We start from the raw sequence: 18,801 nt of genomic DNA, 5'->3' as shown, positions 1-18,801 counted from the left end.
CTTTTGTAATGATTAGTTATACGTACGAAAAAACCTTTGTTTCAAATATAAGACCCCTATCCCCTTGAGATGGAACGTAAATAATAGCTCAATGATGCTCGCCGTATTTGAGAAGCAAGAGTGGACAGTTTTTTAATGCTACCATAGTTCGAAATTCGCTACATAAATTTTTTGAACGTGCTGCCTGAACGAATTGATTGTATATCGCAACGAAACGACTCTTACAAATATCGCACGATTGTAATAATTGCTCATTTTTTCAATTAGATATTCGAGTGATGTAAAGAATACCCAGTATAGCAATGAATATCAAATCGAATTCGAAACCCTGGATCAAAAACCTTCCTATTCAAATTTCAATCATCGCTATATGAATTCGTTTCTCTGGTCTCGTCTATCGTCCCGTTGAGAGGCAGTCGAGTTACCCACTTTATATGTATAGCATTCAACAAACATCCCAACCAATTCCACCGTCGGTCCGTCTGATGTTGGACCGTTTCAATAACTCAATCGAGATGGAGCAGTGTTACCGCCTCGAGCACTTGTTGCCGCCGCGATCACCACAAATTCCTCGCTGAGCTGGGGCGAGATTAGTGCCACCACCCAAACGGACCCGCTTTGATTGCGAATCCATGTCAATGCGAGAATCATACTCTCGGTCGGTCGTTTGTTTCACGGGGTGCGCCTTCGAAAGGCTGCCAACTGCTCCGTGGTGTGGTAGGCCACTCTGTTTCATGTTCTGTTTTCTGCAACAGTATGATGATATCCACTTTCCTTCAATGGCCAACGGAGTACGGGTGCGTTCTCCATGCGGTTTATTACGGCTGTGACCAGTGATTAAGCCTCCACCACCGGTACCCTTGGTGGACGGGAGTGGGAAGTCTCGAGCACGAAGCAAAGTAAAAACAACAAAACTGAAACTGTGTTTGCGTTGAAAATTGAGTGATAAAATAGCCACAAACAATTTATTCAGAGACGCCTTGTTGATAGCAAGCGTACGAAAGATTTTAGCTTGATTACTTGTGCTCATGTTCACTCAATAAACGATTGGTTCCAGGTTTCAAGATAATTATCTGATTGGAAGATACATCCTTTTTGCAGCAATCCTGATGTTGATGTTGTATTCGATTGGAATATGATATACACCTTGACTCAGTATCCGAAACGAGTGCTAAATTGATTTATAAAAATTTGTAATAGCCTCGTTAGAAGAATCGATCTTCGAAAAGTAAGAATTGCTAAACTGGTACTTAACGGGAAAGACAATATAAATACCAAACAGAATTCTCAAATAGTTTATCGAGAATCATGCGAAGAACACTTACCTCCGGGAAATTGAGCCCCCGTGTCTGCATTGCTCGTCCATATTTTCATCCTAATACTCACAAAAATCAAATACATTGCTGATGTCAATAAACCCAGCTTACTCGACGTCTAACTTCGCTTACGGAATGCTCACTTCCGAGAGGGGCCAACTGGTAAATTTGCTTCCGGGAATTGTGCCATTTGCGCATTTTTTTCGCCACCTTGAGATCTCGACTCGGTACGATATTCTTCGCAGTGAACTTTCTCCAGGATTCATCGGAAGGATTCACAAAAGTTGTTAGGATGATTGAATGTTTTCCTGCTGTGTACGCTTGCAGGAAATAATGTCTATTTCGCCGAACGCTTATGAATATTAAAATGCGAAAGGCTCGTGTTTCTCCCAAAATAGGCCATTTGTGGCTTTATGCCCAAAGCGCAGCATCCGACTGCGGCTAAATTTATTTTTGATGGAGTTACACGAATGCGAATCAACAATGATGAATTTGAAACGTAAAAATGTTTCACCTCCAGATGACCACAGACGATGATTCGAAGCTATTACGAGACATTTTCAACTGTTTCTATACTTTTGTAGGAGTATGTCTGTCTTCGAGCATTTTATATTTTTTTCTGGAATCAAAAGTTTTGGAATGACGCTAGAGTTACTTCTTTCCATTGGTGGTTGGCAATTTCGAATCAAGTAATTAAAATTCGTCGAAGCATGGCCAGAGCTTGAAATTATTTCATCTAGATACATTGACTTCACGTCTGCGAAAATATTCATCAAATACTGCTAGCTGACCACATCCATACTCCCTCCTCATTCACCTCGTTTCGGAATGGAACTACAAAATACCGAATGTAGCCTCCGGCGAGAGCAACAAATTATTGTGTATCCCGATCGAGTCTGCTAGGTAAGGTCGAATACCCTATGGCGACCGACAAACGGTATTCAGAATTCTTGTTTTGTAATTGTAGTTGGCATGAATCTTAGTCGTTTTCATCGCGTTTCTTCCCAGAGAAGATAGCCTGGAAGTATTGGCATCAGTATGGTGATACTTTCACGATGACAATCCATTTCCCGAAACTTCTACCTTGTAGATTCACACGGTTTCTGCGAAGGTCAGGTTGATACACACAGTGGAGCGAAAAGTGACGCCACATAATGACATAAATTTCATTCGGTTCAATTGCTTTGAGAGTTCACTTTCAAAATTGCGTCAGGGATATTGCCCCTTATTGTGCACCACGAGCGACGTGAAATTACAAAGTCATTCGCTATATTCTGGAAGTCAGCTTACTGTTTTGGTCCTATTTTATGCCCGATGATAACAGAATACGATTTGACATCAAGTTTATTCAAATTAAAACTATGGTCATATAATTAAACTTTGGAAATGCTGTGACTCGAGCCATCTCAAGTCATTCACCGAGCAGAATGAGAAGGTTTGTTAAGAAGTGTTTCGAATGAATTTTAAACACACCATAGATTTATTTTCTGATAAATCGTAAGAATACCGATTTGAAAAGCAATCTTTTTGAGCAAACAATAGTGCTTCTAAAATTCAATAGCGTTCCATATCACCCGAAGACGATTTTACACTATAGCGTAACTTTTGTAATCGTCTCGAGTAGATCTACCACTGAAGGGTTTTCTATTTCATATAGAAACCAGAAACAGATAATGTTTTTTTCACAATCCAACTAACCATTACGACTGAAGACGAATGTTTCGAAAAAGCAATGTGCTTTAACATATGCTATGACCTCAAGACTGTTCTACTTCTGGGTATACGGGCTGGCCCATGAATGGCGTTAACGTTCTCTGTGAAACTTTTGCCAACTCAACGTATGCATCGTCTAGCGTCATTTATTAATACTTAGTTGAGATTTCTTAAGCCAAATACCACGCCTTGAATGTATTCCGAGGGGCAAGCTCTAGAATACGCGTGACCACAGTGCATGTCGAAGGAAATTTCTCTGACGAAAAACCCCCGGCCAGAACGGAAATCGAACCCGAACACCCGGCATGATAATGTGAGACGCTAACCACTCGGCCACGGATGCACACGGGCTGGCCCATACATAGTTAAATTTTCAAAAATAATTTTTAATGGTAGATCATAAAATAAAAATGAAATTAAATATCGTTTTAATTCTTCGCGGTCGGAATTAATTTCTCTTGAAAGAGATTCTCTTATCTATGCACGCTAATATAGGGATGGGGAAAATGAAATGTCGTATTTCTGATCGAAATTTGACACTTTATTTAACATACTTAAAATTATCAAATTTATGTCAAATATGCGCCGTTTTGTTCGCAAACTTGTTGCCATTTAGAAGGCAACTTCATTATGGTTTGGACCGCGGTACTTGGGTGAAGATGCTCCACAATTTGATTCCCCTGTTCAAAAAAATCTGGATGAAGATCGTTGAGAAAATGCCCCTCCTCGCTTTTCTGATTGAGGACATTCACTGAAAAGCGTATTAAAAATAGCTTCACAATTTTTCAGTGGAACTCCCGTTGTATATCACCAAAATTGGATAATTTAAAAAGTTTTCTGTGCGAACACGATGCAAAGTTGTTCACTATTGGAGAAACGTGGCTTAAACCAAGTTCAGAATTTTCTATTCCTAGATTCAACTGCATCCGCCAAGACAGGGTTGATGGTTATGGTGGAGTACTAATCGGAATATCAACCGATTCTGAATTTCACCGAATCTCGCTTCCAGTAATACATCCTATTGAAATCGTGGCATGTCAGGTTAAAATTAGAAAATTTCATTTTTCAATCGCATCTGTTTATGTGTCACCATTGAGCTATATTGACAAACATTCATTTCGCCAATTGCTCTCATTAATTCCACAGTCTATGTTTATTCTGGGTGATTTCAATGCCCATGGTACTGCATGGGGTGAAAGCGAAGACGATTCTCGAGCTCGGTTGTTGTATGATATAATTGAAGAGTTTCATTTGAATGTGCTTAATACAGGTGAAATTACAAGAGTGGCTGCACCTCCAGTTCGTAGCTCACGAATTGATCTGTCATTATGTTCATCATCATTATCACTAAATTGCTCTTGGCTAACCATTCCAGATCCAGCGAATAGTGATCATGTACCTATTTTAGTTACATATAGATCTATAGATATTGAGTTTGTAGAAATGCCAACTGACCTGTGTAGAAATATAAATTGGAATACATATTCATCTGCGATGGATCGCAGAATGAAAGAGTTAGATCGGTCAATGAATTTTTTGGATCAGTATGAGCATTTAATGATAAATATCAAAGAATCAGCTATTGAATCTCAAACAAAACCTCTTCGTATGAATAGTCACAGGAGGGCACCGACCTTATGGTGGGATGCTGATTGCTCGAAAATGAAGAAAGAACGATCTGATGCCTTCGTTCGTTTCAGGAAAAATGGTACTAAGGAAAACTATTTAAGTTACAAACAAATTGAGTTCAAATCAAAAAAAATGTTCAAAGACAAAAAAAGAGAGTATTGGAGGAACATTGTGGGTACTTTCGATAGAAGCACTTCCTTGAAAACACTGTGGACTTTAGCTAGGAGACTGCGAAACATAGTTGTTCCTGATGTTACAAAAGAAGCACGGAGTCATGGGTGGATACATGGCTTCGCTGATAAGATTTGCCCGGCTTTCGTACAAAATTGTTTTCCAAATTTCACTAATCGACCGAATTCTGCTTTGTCACTTGGAGATAAGTTCACACTTTTGGAAATGGAGATAGCTCTATCGGACTGCTCGAATACTGCTCCAGGATTAGATAACATAAAGTTCGATCTTCTGAAAAATCTGCCTGCTACAGCTAAGGAGATTTTAATTCAAATTTTCAACAACATAGTTCTTTGTAATCAAATTCCCAACTGTTGGAGAGATGTCAAAGTGGTATCAATCTTGAAACCTGGAAAGGATTCTGAACATATTGATTCTTATCGACCAATTAGTCTCATTAGTTGTCCGAGGAAGACTCTGGAGAAGATGATGCTTAATAGGTTGCAAACATGGGCTGAGAAGAATCACATTCTTTCCAACACACAGTACGGCTTTCGTCAAGGAAGGAGTACTAGAGACTGCCTTGCTCTTTTGGCAACTGATATTCAAAAAGCGTTTGAACTCAAGAAAGAGCTAGTAGCTGTGTTCATAGACGTGCAAGGTGCCTACGATAACGTATTAATTGATAAACTATGCATAAAATTACAAGACTATGGTGTACCTCAATTACTGACCACTTTTTTGTTCACCTTGCTGTCAACAAAAATTATGTATTTTTATGTTAATAATCAGGAGATGTGCCACAGAACTAGCAATTTTGGACTAGCCCAGGGGTCAACACTTAGTCCTTTCCTATACAATGTTTATGTGTCCGATATTGACAAGTGCATCGCAGGAGATTGTGTACTGTCACAATTCGCAGATGATGCTTGTCTCTGGGCAACTGATAGAGATAGAACATTACTGAAACAATCGGTGCAGCGTTCCTTGTCCAATCTAGATAATTGGGCTATAAATAATGGTTTGACATTTTCGTCCATGAAAACGGAGTTCATGGTATTTACGAGGAGGTATACACAGTGGAACATATCTTTTTGCATGAGCGGTGGTTCTATTGAAAGGGTGTATTCATATAAATATTTAGGTATTTGGTTTGATACTCGTTGCACCTGGAAAATACATGTACAATATATAGTACGAAAGTGTAGTCGCAGGATAAACTTCTTGACATCAATTGTGGGCACTTGGTGGGGAGCACATCCCAGTGCAATGCTGACACTTTATAAGACTACCGTTCTTTCTATTATTGAATATGGTAGTTTTGTTTTCATGACAACTGCGAAAACTCATATGCTAAAGATGGAAAGGATTCAATACCGATGCTTGAGAATTTGTCTTGGAAGCATGGGATCAACTCACAACTTCATGACAACTGCGAAAACTCATATGCTAAAGATGGAAAGGATTCAATACCGATGCTTGAGAATTTGTCTTGGAAGCATGGGATCAACTCACAATATGTCGCTGGAAGTGGTTGCAGGGGTTTTGCCTTTGTATATGAGATTTAATGAGTTGAGCTGTAGGTTCCTGGTCACAGCTCATATAAATGATACAAATGTAATACATAAACTGGACAGCTTGTTTGAAGTTAATCCAGGATCAAAATTTTTAGCATCCTACCGGAATTGCTTCAGTCTATCTATCAGTAAAACCACATTCACTAGATACTATGAGTTAGATAACTGCACAAGAATGTTAGTCTTGAACATTGATCTGTCACTACATTCAGAGTTGAAAAATCATCCTGGTTTTATGACGTCAAGGATTTTGTCAGCACTGTGTGGTGAGAAATTCTCTGACTACCCACGTCAAAATATCATTTATACAGACGGTTCTCTGATTGATGCCAGAACGGGTTTTGGAGTGTATAGCTTACGGGATGAGAGTTGTTATCAATTGAAGCAGCCTTGTTCAGTTTATGTCGCAGAAATGATTGCAATATATGTTGCGTGCCTACAGCTTCAAAAGTACCCCCCCGGAAAATATTTGATATGTTCGGATAGTTTCAGTTCTCTTACAGCTTTGCGTAATATCAAAGTTGATAGTAAGACAAATCACATAGTTCTGAAAATAAGAGAACTTGTATATGAGCTAACGAACAAAGGATACGATTTGAAATTTCTTTGGGTTCCGTCTCATTCACATATCACTGGGAATGAGATCGCTGATGGTTTAGCCAAAAAAGGAGCAAATGAGGGTGATATGTTTGAGCGAGAAGTAGAAGCACCTGAGTTCTTTCCGGAAATAGCTAGAATGGCTAATGCTCAATGGCAACAAATGTGGGATGAAGATACATTGGGCCGACATTGTTTCAGCATATTGCCTAGAGTTAACAGAAATCCCTGGTTTCACCTCCTAAATGTGGACAGAACATTCATACGCAATATGACTCGTATCACAGTAAATCACTATTGTCTAAACTCTCATCTTTATAGGATAAATCTCTCCGAAAGCAACATGTGCCCTTGCGGAAAAGACTACGAGGACACAGATCACGTAATTTGGGATTGTGAGTTATACGAACAACATCGAGCCGAACTTATGAGCCAACACAGAGACAAAATGCCTATTCGAGATATACTGGGACTCAAAGATATTGAGTCAATGAAGATCATCAATTCCTCTATAAAACGGCCAAGATTTGTTTATAAAAATGTTATGCGTGTATTTGTATGTAGTTTGTAAAAATTTTTTTTTTTTTTTTGTAAATCGTTAGAGTTTTAAGTTCTTCCTTACGCCTTTAAATTTGTAGTACTTGGCGAATATTGATTTAAGTTTGTAACATGAAAACACGGCTTTGAGATGAGTAGTTACCTTTTGAGCCTTAATATAAAAAAAAAAAAAAAAAAAAAAAAAAAAAAATGGTTTGGACCGGCTCACTGCACTTCGACCACGACTTTTTTCGCTTTAGGTTGTCGTACGTGATCCACTTTTCATCACCAGTCACCATCTTCTTCAAAAATGGGTGAGTTCGTTCCGTTTCAGCAGTGCATCGCAGGCGTTGATTCGGTGTAATAGATTTTTTTGTGTCAACTCGAGTGGCACACATTCATCCAGCTTTTTTAGGAATCCAATCTTCTGCAAATGGTTCCAAACGGTTTTATGGTCTATACCCTGTTCCTGGCCAATCGAGCGAGTGCTCACATGCCGGTCTACTTGAATGATTTCAACGATTTTATCGGTTTCCACGACAATCGGCCTACAAGTACGGGGTGTATCTTCGACAGCCACTACACCAGAACGAAATCGATCAAACCAACGCTGTGCTGTGCGAATCGTTACAGTATCGGGTCCATAAACTACACGATTTTTTTCGGCAGCCTTCGTTGCAGTTTTACCTCGCAGGTAGTAAAAACGTAAAATATGGCGAATTTCTTGCTTGGTGGACTCCATCTTTGACGCGCTATAACTTGAGACTGAAAAGGACAATCACAACACTGTTAAAACGACACTTGTAGCACAGATTGTCGTCTTTAAATAGCCCGATGCGATAAGTACAACACAAGATATGTTTAAGTGTTGCCATATATTGACAATATACGCCATTTCTTTTTCCCCAACCCAATATTTTTTGTTTGCACCGAGTACCACTATGTAATATCCATAGACACTGCATATTGATTCGTGAACAAATTCACTAGACATTAAAATTCTCCTAGAACAAATGTAAACTATTACATATGGGTGGATGAACTATTTAGTATGATTTCTTACTGTGGTGGCTGAGAGTAGACATGCTACCGTAAAAGGTTAAAGCATAAAAACATTTAGGGGAAATCGAGGTAAGACCGACACTCTCTCTTTTTCGTTGATATGTCCTTCTCACCATTGATTCTGGCTCTTTTCAGCTGAATATCAGTACAGCTCTGCCGTGTTTTCTCTTACGAACATAAACACAAGACATCTTCAAAACAAAATAAGGACGCATTTTTCCAGACACCCAAAACACAAATCGATCTTTGTACTGGAAAAAATAACGAAAATAAAAAGACTAGACTCATTGGCTTCAATTTGATATGAAGATCATTTGAATCGGTTCAGTATTTCGAAAGCTATGAATTTTGGGAAAAAGTTATTTTTAAAAAATAGGGAAAAATATTTTTCGGACCACCCTAGAATAGAAATAGTATTCGGGTTTAATGCAAACAAAATTATCACTTTTCACAAAAATCTGAGAATCAATATATTGGTTTGGCATGGAATATAGTGATGCTCACATTTTTATTACAATTGGCAGTTTTGTTCCTTATCACCAAATATTAGACCTTAGATTAGATGCTTCGCATCTTAATTATAATTAAACAGCATTACATTACAAAATGCACATTCGATATAATCTAAGTTTTTTTAATTTTTTATTTCGAATGTTGAACATTTGATTTCTTTTTCATATTTAATTGTTGAAAAAAAAATTATATGTAATCGAAACTAAGCCTATGATATTACTGTAAAAATTCCGAACTATCAAATGCTCGGAACTGGAGCACTTCTCTCCAAATTTCTGATTAAATTGGGAAATTGCAGCCTATGAAGGAAGGTGCCTCGATTCTCTATCAAAGCCTGGCAAATGTTTTTCATAAAATTATATTTTCATTCCAACTAAAAAAGATATCCCCCTTTTAATAAGTTGGTCGTGTAATATACAGGAATTGTCACAGATGACAAGTTTCTGCCAGAAAGAAATAGAAAGAAAATAAAGGATAAAAAAAACTTTATTGTCATGTATGATTGTTGAAAACGTTTTTGGTTTTTGTATATTTTCTATAAGGACAAACCATTTTTCAAAACGCTCCAAATCGGCTTGTCGCAGGTCGTCGCAGCAATACTCCTCAGAAATTGTTTTAGTATAACCTTAAACTTGAAAAAAAACAAGACCCGTCCCGGGAGCTCCTGGGAGTAAAAAGAGGCGGACCAACAAAGTTGGAATTATTATTTTTAAACTTATTTTCTTCTTTTTCTTATGCTTTATCTTTTTATTATCTTCTGAACGGTGTTCAGTCAGACCGGACAAATTAAGAAAAAATGAGTAAATAGTGGCAAACAATCAAGAATTTCTTAACCTACATTCTACTTTTATCACACCAATGTTGCATTAGCCAGCTTTATGGCTTAAATTTATTTTGACTGATCGACAAAAACAGATTATAGTATGCAGTCAAAGTGGACCAAGTACATACCACAACGTTTTCCTGACAACCAGAAAATTGAAGAAATTTCAAATGAAATGTTATATTTCTTCGCATCAGAAGATTCTTGTCCTGCAATGCACACAGAATTATTATATATATATATATATATTGAAAAACACAATTTATATAATGTGTAATTGTGTAATGTGTTATCGAATAAAGGAGGAGTATTTTAATTTTGATTTTTCTTTTTTTAGATTGGAAATTTCAAATAATTAATAATTTGGTCGCCGCAAAAAAATGGCTGAATGGCTTGACTTGGAGAATACACTACATTATTAACAACATAAGTTCGAAAAGGTACCCGCCACAAAATGGTCGACTAGGTATTTTTTTGCAATTCCCTCAACATTGGTACCAAATGAAATGGTTTGTCAAATAGAATACAGTACATCTTCAAAATATTCCTAAGAAAGTTAGGTAAGAAAATTCGTTTTTTATGATTCGATTATCCGGAGGATTCGATTATCCGGAGGATTCGATTATCCGGAGTGAAAAACAATACTCCGGATAATCGAATCCGACCTGTAATACAATTACCCGACTATGTTAAAGAGTAACTGAGAGTTGTAGAAAAAATGTAAGGGGTTGTATCTATGACACGACCGTATTTTCGACGTAGAACTACAGAAACGTATTATTCAATTCGATTGTTTATGACTTCGGATATTATTTTAGAATGCATCGAAATGTTTGAAAAAACTTTTTAGTTATTTAGTTATTTTTACTACTTCAATAGTTCAAATTTTCACTTGAAATTTGAACAAATTAAAACTGCCTTCGGGCCTGGTTAACTGATAGAGGATAACATGCCTTTCCTTATGGATATTGCTACAAGACGTCGACACTGTGAATTTACATATTAAATCTTAAAAGTGTATTCATTCAACCTGAAAATCCATTATAGTCTTTGTTGCTTTCCAAACTCGTGATAGAAAGCTCAATGTTGTCAACGCGAATTTACCTTCTCGCTCCATATATTTGTCGGTTCGTACCGGTACCTTGTCTGATAAAACACTGTTTGTTCTCTGAGTACAACATACTTCATAGCAAACCCTTATTCCATTCAACAATTATTTGCACTGACCTTCGCGAATAGAAATATTTACCATCGAGTTCCTTTCCTCTCTCATTGCCCGTATAACGAATGATCCATTTGATTCGTGTATCACGCGTATGTCAGCATCTTTTGGTTTTTCTACAATAAATAACTGATGGAAAGAGTCGTCGATAGCACTTTTCGTTTTGTTTGGTTCCGTCCTCACTTAACAATTGAACTGCGCAACCCACAACATGCAACAGTATGTTTTTCTTACTGGGTTTTGGAAGTATACTTCCATGAAATATGCGTTGTATTTAAATAAATACAGTGTATGTTTCAAAATTCTGGATACTCTTCCATATCCGCACTAGCACAAAAATTCTTCGTATGATGCTGGCACCTTCTTTGACGTAGCACACTTTGATACAGAGGGCATCCATTTCTTCGAGGCTGTGTAGTGCATGAGAACAAAATTGCCCTGAAGATTCTCAATATATTCCATTCTTGTATCGAACTGTGTGTGTGGAATCAACATTGGGCATGAATAATGTCCGCTCGTCGCCTCCAACCCTGAAAAAGGTCCTTGTGGAAAGAAACTGTACTCCATACTCCTCCATCACCTGTCTTAAGAAAGACAATCCCTTTGCGCTCGATGCTCGCCGGCAACGATGTTGCTCCAATGTCCACCAAACCACTGATTTCAAATCGTGGATGGCTTATTTATACCAAATAAGTTGAAAACGGGCAGAAACGAATGTATTATAGAGAAACAAGTCTATAAAACAAATACAAATCTTAGAGAATTCCCAATTCGATTGGTATGCAAATTATCAGAATTCGTTCGCTGTGAATATTGTTATTGTTGGCGCAAAAAGCAAGGACATCCCTATAACACGCGCTCCAAACAACATAATTGATTGTCACCAAACAATTTGCATATTGAATTCTTCAGTTGACAAAGGATTATTTTTTGTCTCTTCATCACATATCAACTGATGAAGCAATTGTTCAAATGTGGTATAAAAACCAACCAAAAATGAAATAAAGACAGTATACCAATTGAATTCCTTGAAATAAAGCGCGTTTTTTATCCTTTTCGTCTTCGAATAGTCGAAATTCGAAATCGGAAAGGTGATTTCGGTTATTTTTTTGAGATCTCACGTATCAGTTATTAACGTTAACTGATTTGGAAACCTTCCTGAAAGACGTAGTTCTAAGTCAAAAGAATTGGGAAGAATGATTGAAATCTACTAAAACTAAATGGCTTCTAACTTGGAGTTCGATTTACTCGAAATCATAATCATAATGTTAATTAGTCCGGTCTGACTGAACACCGTCCATAAAGCCACTTAACCATAAGTTTTCCGGGAAACCCAATCAATAACGTTTATAAGAATATGATATACTTATAACTTATTTTGTTATTATGATAAAAAAAATTGAATTCGTTTTTTCGAAAAAACAAAAAATGCATATTTTTGCAATTTTTCATCTTATTTTTTCGATATCTCGGGTATAGTATCTGCTACACTACCGTGATCTCGCAAAGTGACGCAAGCGTCAAAATTTACATTTTACTTTTTATGTTATAAATCGATAAAGAATACCAAATCCTTTCAAACGACTGCGAAGTTTTACAGAAGTGTGAAAAAATGTCCCCTTGAAAACGGAATGGTGTAAGCGCCATTTCCCTTATGATGTGACGCAATTTAAATGTGATGCGATGTGATTTTTGATCCGTTCTGATGGTATAGAATGAACTAGCAGAACTGCAAATTTCACATAACAACATCTTCCGTAATTCACGTTTAGCACAAATATCTTTAATTTTTTTTTTTCGATGGAGGTGCAGAAAATATGCGGATAGTTTTTTGTTTTTGTTTTGTATGTGTTTTTGTATGGAAATGAATTAGGAATAAAAAACTGATTAACAACTTTACAGAAGCATCATTGGACATGTATTGCGAATTGCAAATGAAAAGCATGCATACAATCTTTGTAATTCATTGTATGAGCTTAACACTATTGACCATACTGTGGCTCACAATTATCTACGTATCAAAGAGAAATTTATATTCGCTTGGTTTAATACGTCATCACATTCTAGTAATCTATTGACCATTTTTAATTCCCAACCGATAATGAAAAAGAACATCAAAGCGCGTTATTGATTATTCGCATGAAATGCGACCGAAAAAATACCATCACCACATCCCTACCATATTGTGATAGCATCCATTCCGCACGTTGATTACAAACTGCATAACGACCGTGTCACAATGTTGATCTCACTTTAAGTCCACTGATGACAAAGTAAATAAAGGTGATAAAAATGTAATGAGTGGGGCTGCATTTAACGTCGGTGCGTTGGCCTGAAATGTTCGACACCGCTTGAAAGTTCTGCAAAGTTAACTACTTGGTGCCGGTCGGTTGTGACCATTGATGTGTCCCTACTTGGAATATTCCCAACTGGTTGCGTTCGAGGACATCGGTTGAGATACTGCTGACCTATAAAAGTTGTTATTTAATGAGTTTCCAGCTTTGTATCCCTGCTTCCCGCCCATTGGGGAGGATGGCTTACGCCAATTCGCTGCTGGAACGAAGGTGTTCACAGTTGTTTGATTTGGAAATGATGGGATGCGAAGCAATCATCTCGAATGCAAGGAACATTAACTTGGATGTTTTTTTATCGGATTTATTGATCATTTTTATTCCCTTCTGGGATTGTGAGCAAAGGCTCATTCAATTCCAATCCGTTTCGCTTTTCATTGATCCTCGCTCCCCAGGTATTGCGCTTTCGTGCTCAACCCAATTTATTTCACTGTCTCTTTCGATTAAACGTGATGAATAAACTGCCATCGTCTGGTATCAATGCTTTCAACGCATAATGGAAATCATATAACACATGTGCTATTTGTGCGAAAGTATGGGTTCTTCCTATGCATATCTTCGGCAAGCCCTACAAACCACGTTGTATCAAATCACATCACGTGTATTAAGCATTTTCGAGTCGAACAATTTCCACGGAAATCTATCCGACGCCCATTTTTCTGAAAATAGCACCAGTCAGATGCGTCTTACGGCGTTGCGTACACCCACCACTTGGACGCCCATTTCCGGGAATTCCATTTCTCAGCCATTTCCAGTTTTTTTTCATTTTTTGTTTGTTTGCTTGCTCCCTTCCAGACATTCCGCAGTAGCGAGAAGCCGCGTGAGAAACCACATCGAGGCGCTACCAAATCGGTGGCGCTAAAAATTCCATCGCATCTCTCCACAACGACACCACGTTCTACTCCCACACCAACAATGCCGGGAACATGCCACAGGCTGCGCATTCCGTCGCTCGTCAGTAATGGGTCCTCGAAGGGCGCCAGCGATTGTGAGCCCGTTACACCGCGGAAAGAACGCCACCGAGTCACAATGATGGGGGCGGCCAGAGTGGGCAAATCGTCCATCATTTCACAGTTTTTGTACGAAAAGTATCTATCCCGGTACAAGCAAACCATCGAGGAGATGCACCGAGGGGAGTACGAGCTGCCGGATGGATCATGTCTTACACTGGACATTCTGGACACCTCCGGATCATATCAGTTCCCTGCGATGAGAGAGTTGTCCATCAAAACCAGTGGAGCTTTCATACTCGTCTTCGCCGTGGATGACGAGGAAACTTGGCACGAGGTGGAACGATTAAGGAAACAGGTAAGAACTAATAAATAATAATAGTTTTGTCAATTTCAATCAACATATAAAATTCTCACGCAGATTGTCGAGGCCCGTGGCATCCGGGTACCAATCGTGATCGTCGGCAACAAGTGCGACGTCGTAGAGCAGAGCCGTCAGGTACCTCAAGCCACGGCCCAGGCCAAGTCCACCCTCGAGTGGGGCTGCGGTTATGCGGAATGCTCGGCCAAAAACAACGAAGGAATTCTGACGGTTTTCAAGCAGCTGCTCCGCCAGGCCAACATCGAATACAATCTCAGCCCAGCCGTCCGCCGGAGAAGGAAATCACTTCCGAACTGTCCAAGCCAGAGCCAAAATCGGGTCGCTTCGGCCAAATACTATCTCAAGCGGCACTCCTGCTCGGTTCAGTGAGCGGTTTGCGGAGTGCGTGCGTCAGGAGATTGTGTGCCAGGATTGAATGCGTAGGAGAGCAGTTCTAAAGTGACCAACCGATAATATTGAACAACAATAATGGAAACGATATAACGAAGCACTTTTTACCATTGTACCCCACAGATCCCACGTATTGAATGTTAAAGTAAAAAGTATATTACGTTACTTTTATTAGGGCGCTTTGAGCAGCAGGCTATTCGGTTCACTTAGGTGTTGTGTAACAAGAGACGATAGATGCGTAGCATTGAAGAGAATGTGAAAAATAATTGGGTATGTGAGAAGTGCATTACTTGTGTTGTTTATCGAATTGGTAATAATATTTATAGGTGAAATATACGATATTCAACGTCAAGCTTAACGGAATGCAGATATATATATATGAAACAAGAAGAAATAAGACTTTTTATGAAATTTATACACCCAAGAACAAACCAAAGCTTACAATAAAATGTTATATTCTTAGATTTTGAACGCGATTTGTTTCACTCTGAAAAGAAAGTCTAATTGGTGTTGTTAACACAGCTCAATAATGAACACAGAATGTCAATACTGTTGAGTGTAACAACGTCCGAATCTTATTGCATCGACCAACCGGCCGAACCCACCAGCAATCGAGCTGTCAACAGGTGAGCGCATGGCAACCGCGTGTGAAATCAATCATTCAGTTTAACAACAGATCGTTTTGTTAAAGGTTTAAATAAAATACGTTTCTAGTAAATCGTCTTGACTCTATCAATCTCGATATCACTGTTCTTCATTTCCCATTGAATACAGCATAACAGAGATTCAATTACGCGTTTCCTCGAATAAAAACCTCGTAAAAATACTGAATGTGCATCTTACTACCGTGTATCAAGAAAAAAATATCAAAAAAGTTTTTCTCAAAAATTGAAGTACTAAAAAAAACATTGAAATAAAAAAAATTTGGGATTTAGAGATTCAGTACTACTCTAATTCATATTTAAATGTGTTCATACGGCTTTTCTAGATATGTGTGATTTTTTTCAGTGTAGTGCGGCACAAAAAATATTTTTTTGTATTTCCAAAGGGACTGGCTGGGTAAGGGAGTAATAAATGACCTCAAACCAAATCACCAGCTGTTAGAAAATATTGTATAGAGTACTAAATAAAACATTTTGGCAGTAGTATCATATATTTGAGTCCTTATTTTGTACTCCATAGAAAGTGTGATGAAAAATGCACGAGATTTTTTTTTTTTTTTTTATTCCATGAATCAACTCATATACAAACTCAGTGATGGCAGTTGAAGTGTTGTACCCCCGTCTAAATCCAGGCTGAAACTTGTAGAGACCGTTATTTTTATTCGAAAAATGATGTAATAGAATCACAAGCAGTTTCTCCAATATTTTGTAGAAAACCGACAGTGTTGGGAGCGGTTTTTAGTATCTTGGAATATTACAGTCTCCGGTTTTGAAAACTGTTAGCAACTTCCAAGCAATTTGGATAGCTTCTGGTTGACAATCATATATTGAGCATTTCAGCGAATTCGGGAAAAGGTGACAGGATATTATGATATTTGTTGGTATGTTATCAGGCCCACTACCTTTCTCACTATTCAACTAGTTTATGATCATAATTAAGTACCTCATTCCGATTTAACGGATATAAAAAAATTGAGGGGTTGTATCCGAGACACGTCCGCTTAGGACGTAGGACTACTCAACTTTTTTTTTGAAATATGTTGGTTTATCATTTCAGATATTATTTGCGAATACACCGAAGTTTCATAAATAACTCTTTAGCAAAAGCTTCCGGGGACCCTGAAAAGAATGGCTTGCGTGATTCCGTAGAATTATTTCGAGAAGCAACGATTCTTTCTTGCGTTTGCGAGAACAATATACTAATTGGTCACATGTCGCAATTTGTTTCTTTATATTAATGCACGCATTGCACTGAGTATTTAACGAGAGGCATCTTCCATACATCGCCATTCAACAAACATCAAACACGTGTCTAACAGATGCACACAGTTGCAGCGATACTTTTCGTTCGTTTCGTTCGTATTGAATAAACTCTTTTCTAAACGCTCTTCGAATAAATCAGTTTTCACCGTGTATTTCTTTTTACATCGTTACAAATTTAACGCATTTGTTGAACGAGATTCTCGCTGACATTGTGTGCAATTTCATTTAGTAAAATAAACGTTCGTTAATCATCTTTTTCGCGGATTTTCGGACACTGTTTACACCGTCTCAAGCGATATACAGCGCCATTGTTTGCTTTCAATTGAAGCAAAGCCGCTCCGAATAACAAAGATCTCTGAACGAGTTTTGTTTATATTCTCCGTCTTGTGCTAATATGGCTAAGAGGTGCGAAGCGAACCCTTGCTTTACAGCATCCGCTCGCAGCACGCAGTACACGATTAAAACCCGGCTCTGTTACAGCTAAAATGCTAATGAGCCTAATAAATAAATAAATGGGATAAAAAAAAAAGAGGAATCGTACTAGCAGCCTTTCATCATCACGTTTAATATCTTCCCGTATTGGAAAACATCGTAGATGCATCGATGGATACATCGGGTCTGATAGTTTTACCAGGTAATGCTGAGAATGGTATATGTCCAGCCACTAGGATGAATGATTCTGCGTCATGTAATGGGCTTTCTCGCTCGGTTCCAGTCAATTTCCCTCCATGCGCGGATAACAGCGGAGTATCAATAAATCAAAACAATCGCTCAGTCTTGCCGATTATGCATATCGCGGAAGAACCCACTTCAACGAGTTTGCGCAATCCTGAACGTTCAAGTAATACGGATCTTCAGCTTATCGCACCTGTGCCAGCAACATCTTCTATTGTCACAGGTAATATTTACTCTAGTATATGTCCAGCCGCTGCTGGGCTTGATGCTACACATTTGTCAAACTCTCCATTGTCGCTAGCTACCACCAACACGATGGACCCACGAACCGCAGAAGTCGATCATCAACATACAGTGGCTTCGACGAGCTCCACTGCACCAGGGTCATCAATGAGGAAGCAAGGAAAACATAATGCTACTAAAAAGGATCGTTCTACTGGTGCTCAACTACAAGCAATATCACAGATTCCAGCACCTGGGCTAGCTACATCATCTATTGCCACTGGTAATATTCACACCAGTATATGTCCAGCCGCTGCTGGGCGAGATACTACTCCTCTGTCAAACTCTCCCTTGTCGTTAGTTACCATCAACACGAGGCACCCGCTGTATCCTATGGCCGATCATCAACAAGCGGCTTCGACGAGCTCCACTGCACCAGTGTTATCAACACAGAAGCAAGGAAAACATCAAACCACAAAAAAGAATCGTCCTACTGTACCTCTACTTGAAGCAGTGACTACATCCGGTACTCTAGTGACTACTCTTCCTACACCTTCCGTCGCTCCACAAGTGAAACGCAACTGGTATTATGTGACCCGCTTTCTTCCTCACGAATCGTGTGAGAACATAGCATCATATGTTTCTAGAAAATGTAAATGTGACCCAACATTGATTAAATGTCACAAACTACTGCGTCAGAATAGGGATACCAATAGACCCATAACTTTTCTATCGTTCAAATTGAA

At 38.5% G+C, this 18,801-nt stretch overlaps 1 protein-coding gene across 3 annotated transcripts in view; it reads left to right on the top strand.

Moving 5' to 3' along the window:
- Nucleotides 1-15,704, top strand: part of LOC129771204 (GTP-binding protein Rhes-like) — a 47,117-nt gene extending 31,413 nt beyond the window's left edge. For all 3 annotated transcript variants that reach the window (XM_055774620.1, XM_055774618.1, XM_055774619.1), the window contains exons 2-3: nt 14,307-14,819; nt 14,883-15,704. In XM_055774620.1, coding sequence (XP_055630595.1) covers nt 14,427-14,819; nt 14,883-15,212 — 723 coding nt within the window. In that variant the 5' untranslated portion in view covers nt 14,307-14,426 and the 3' untranslated portion in view covers nt 15,213-15,704. The remainder of the gene's footprint in view (nt 1-14,306; nt 14,820-14,882) is intronic.
- Nucleotides 15,705-18,801: the final 3,097 nt, after the last annotated feature.

Source organism: Toxorhynchites rutilus, chromosome 2 (genome assembly GCF_029784135.1).
Source record: "Toxorhynchites rutilus septentrionalis strain SRP chromosome 2, ASM2978413v1, whole genome shotgun sequence".
Classification (NCBI taxonomy): Eukaryota; Metazoa; Arthropoda; class Insecta; order Diptera; family Culicidae; genus Toxorhynchites; species Toxorhynchites rutilus.
This window is presented reverse-complemented; position numbering and strand designations above follow the sequence as displayed.